At 36.9% G+C, this 2,468-nt stretch overlaps 1 protein-coding gene across 1 annotated transcript in view; it reads right to left on the minus strand.

Annotated features, from left to right (window-relative positions):
* Positions 1-431: 431 nt before the first annotated feature.
* The window catches only part of si:ch211-236d3.4 (protein FAM107B), an 11,664-nt gene continuing 9,627 nt past the window's right edge, over positions 432-2,468 (minus strand). Inside the window, exons 4-6 of the mRNA XM_053316010.1 lie at positions 2,077-2,202; positions 1,887-1,904; positions 432-1,704 (exon numbers count right to left, since the gene is read on the minus strand). Coding sequence (XP_053171985.1) covers positions 2,086-2,202 — 117 coding nt within the window. The 3' untranslated portion in view covers positions 432-1,704; positions 1,887-1,904; positions 2,077-2,085. The remainder of the gene's footprint in view (positions 1,705-1,886; positions 1,905-2,076; positions 2,203-2,468) is intronic.

The raw sequence follows: 2,468 nt of genomic DNA on the forward strand, positions 1-2,468 counted from the left end.
TCTAACCCTGATCTACCTAACCCACCAACCTCTAACCTCTAACCCACCAACCTCTAACCCTGATCTACCTAACCCACCAACCTCTAACCTCTAACCCTGATCTACCTAACCCACCAACCTCTAACCTCTGACCTCTAACCACCAACCTCTGACCTCTGACCTCTAACCACCAACCAGCCGGACCACCAACCTGTTCCTTGTGTATATATAATAACGTTATTTAAATGATATGTGATATCTAGGCTGCTATTCATGTTACTGATGAGGTAAAAGGTTGATGTGTGATTTTTGGGGTTTTTTTGCATCACAGAAAATTAAATATAAATAAAAACAATAAAACAGCAGAATTAATCTTTTAATCTGTCGTCATGGCAACCAACGCGATCATCACCTCATGAGTCAGATTTTAATCTTTATTAATCCTCCAGAAATAAAACATCAAACACTTTGATTCTGTTCTGAATAAACTGATTTTGTCTTTTCATTTTCAGTTTTAGACACAAATTATATTAAATATAAGTTTATTTATTTTCTCTCATTACAGCAGCAAGTTTTATGACTTCTGCCATAATCACAATAAGATTATATTAAAAATAAAAACTGACTCGATCATAATTTCATTTACAGTTATTTTTATTTTAAATCCAGTGTTTATAATAATGATATTCATTTTTCACATAATTACTATTCCATATATAATAAGTAAGATTTACACATTAAAACAAATTATCTCAAAATATAGATTTGGTAATTTGTTCATTATTATCTTTTAATCTCATATTTACAGGATTCACATTCATCAGAGTCTGAATGTGATTAAAACTTAACACTGATGTTAAAGATGAGATGAAGCTAACCTTCAGCTCTGAATCCTCAACATTAAAACAGTTTCTAAATTAAAAGTCATTAATAATCAGATAAGTTTGTTGTAATTATAATAAACTTTCCTTTTACATCAAAAATATAAAAATATACTTCCTGCTGTAAAACATGAAAAGCTGTTAATTATTAATTACCATAAAAAAATAAACTTCACATAAACACCATAAAAATGTGTTTTTACATAATTATAAAAGAAACTTCTGAATTAACCTTTAATGTTTATTTATAGCAGAGTCAGCTCATTTATTTATCATTAAAACATAAAACATTAAAACATAAAACATTAAAAACAAATCTGACAAAAACTTTTCAGGAATCGAGAGTTTAATAAAACGTTCGAGGACTCAACATTTTATTAAAGGACAAATATATAACCGCTCATAATGATGACATCATTCTTCATCACAGTTATGAGTCGTTAGCATCTGTTGCTCATCATTATGACATCATTTATAATTATGACATCATTTATAATTATGACATCATTTATAATTATGACATCATTTATAATCGTCGTGACTTCGATCTGTTAAAATCTGATTAAATTAAAGTGTTATTTAATCTGTTGAGATCCGGACTCATAACTCTGAGGATGAATCTTTATATTAATATTATTATGACTCAGCTTTGTGTAACTTATTAAATTATAACTTTTATTATAATTATAATAATTATAACTCTTTAATAACATCTGTGTGAATGATTGCTGTGTTTCCACGGCAACTGATGTCCACCAGCTGGGACAGGTCAGCTGATGTGTCCTCACATGTCCTCATCATGTCCTCAGCGTGTCTTCATCATGTCCTCATCGTGTCCTCATCATGTCCTCACATGTCCTAAGCGTGTCCTCACATGTCCTCCGCGTGTCCTCAGCGTGTCCTCGGCGTGTCCTCGGCGTGTCCTCGGCGTGTCCTCGGCGTGTCCTCGGCGTGTCCTCACATGTCCTAAGCGTGTCCTCACATGTCTTCAGCGTGTCCTCAGCGTGTTCTCACATGTCCTCCGCGTGTCCTCAGCGTGTCCTCGGCGTGTCCTCGGCGTGTCCTCACATGTCCTAAGCGTGTCCTAAGCGTGTCCTCGGCGTGTCCTCGGCGTGTCCTCACATGTCCTAAGCGTGTCCTAAGCGTGTCCTCACATGTCCTCCGCGTGTCCTCAGCGTGTCCTCACATGTCTTCAGCGTGTCCTCATCGTGTCCTAAGCGTGTCTTTACACTTCGTTCTCGTCTCTGCTTTGGACAGACGTCCGTCTCAGGTTGTCTTTCACTTTAATGAACTCCGGAGCTTTCAGGTATTCTTCATGCTGCAGCTCCTGTTGTTTCTCCAACTGTAACACACAGAGACTCTTCATCATCATCATCATCACCATCATCATCATCATCACCATCACCATCATCACCACCATCATCATCATCACCATCATCACCATCACCACCATCATCATCATCATCATCATCACCACCACCATCACCATCATCACCACCATCATCATCATCACCACCATCATCATCATCATCATCATCACCACCACCATCACCATCATCACCACCATCACCACCATCATCATCACCACCATCATCATCATCATCATCA

The sequence above is a fragment of the Scomber japonicus genome, chromosome 3, assembly GCF_027409825.1.
Source record: "Scomber japonicus isolate fScoJap1 chromosome 3, fScoJap1.pri, whole genome shotgun sequence".
NCBI classification, from domain to species: domain Eukaryota; kingdom Metazoa; phylum Chordata; class Actinopteri; order Scombriformes; family Scombridae; genus Scomber; species Scomber japonicus.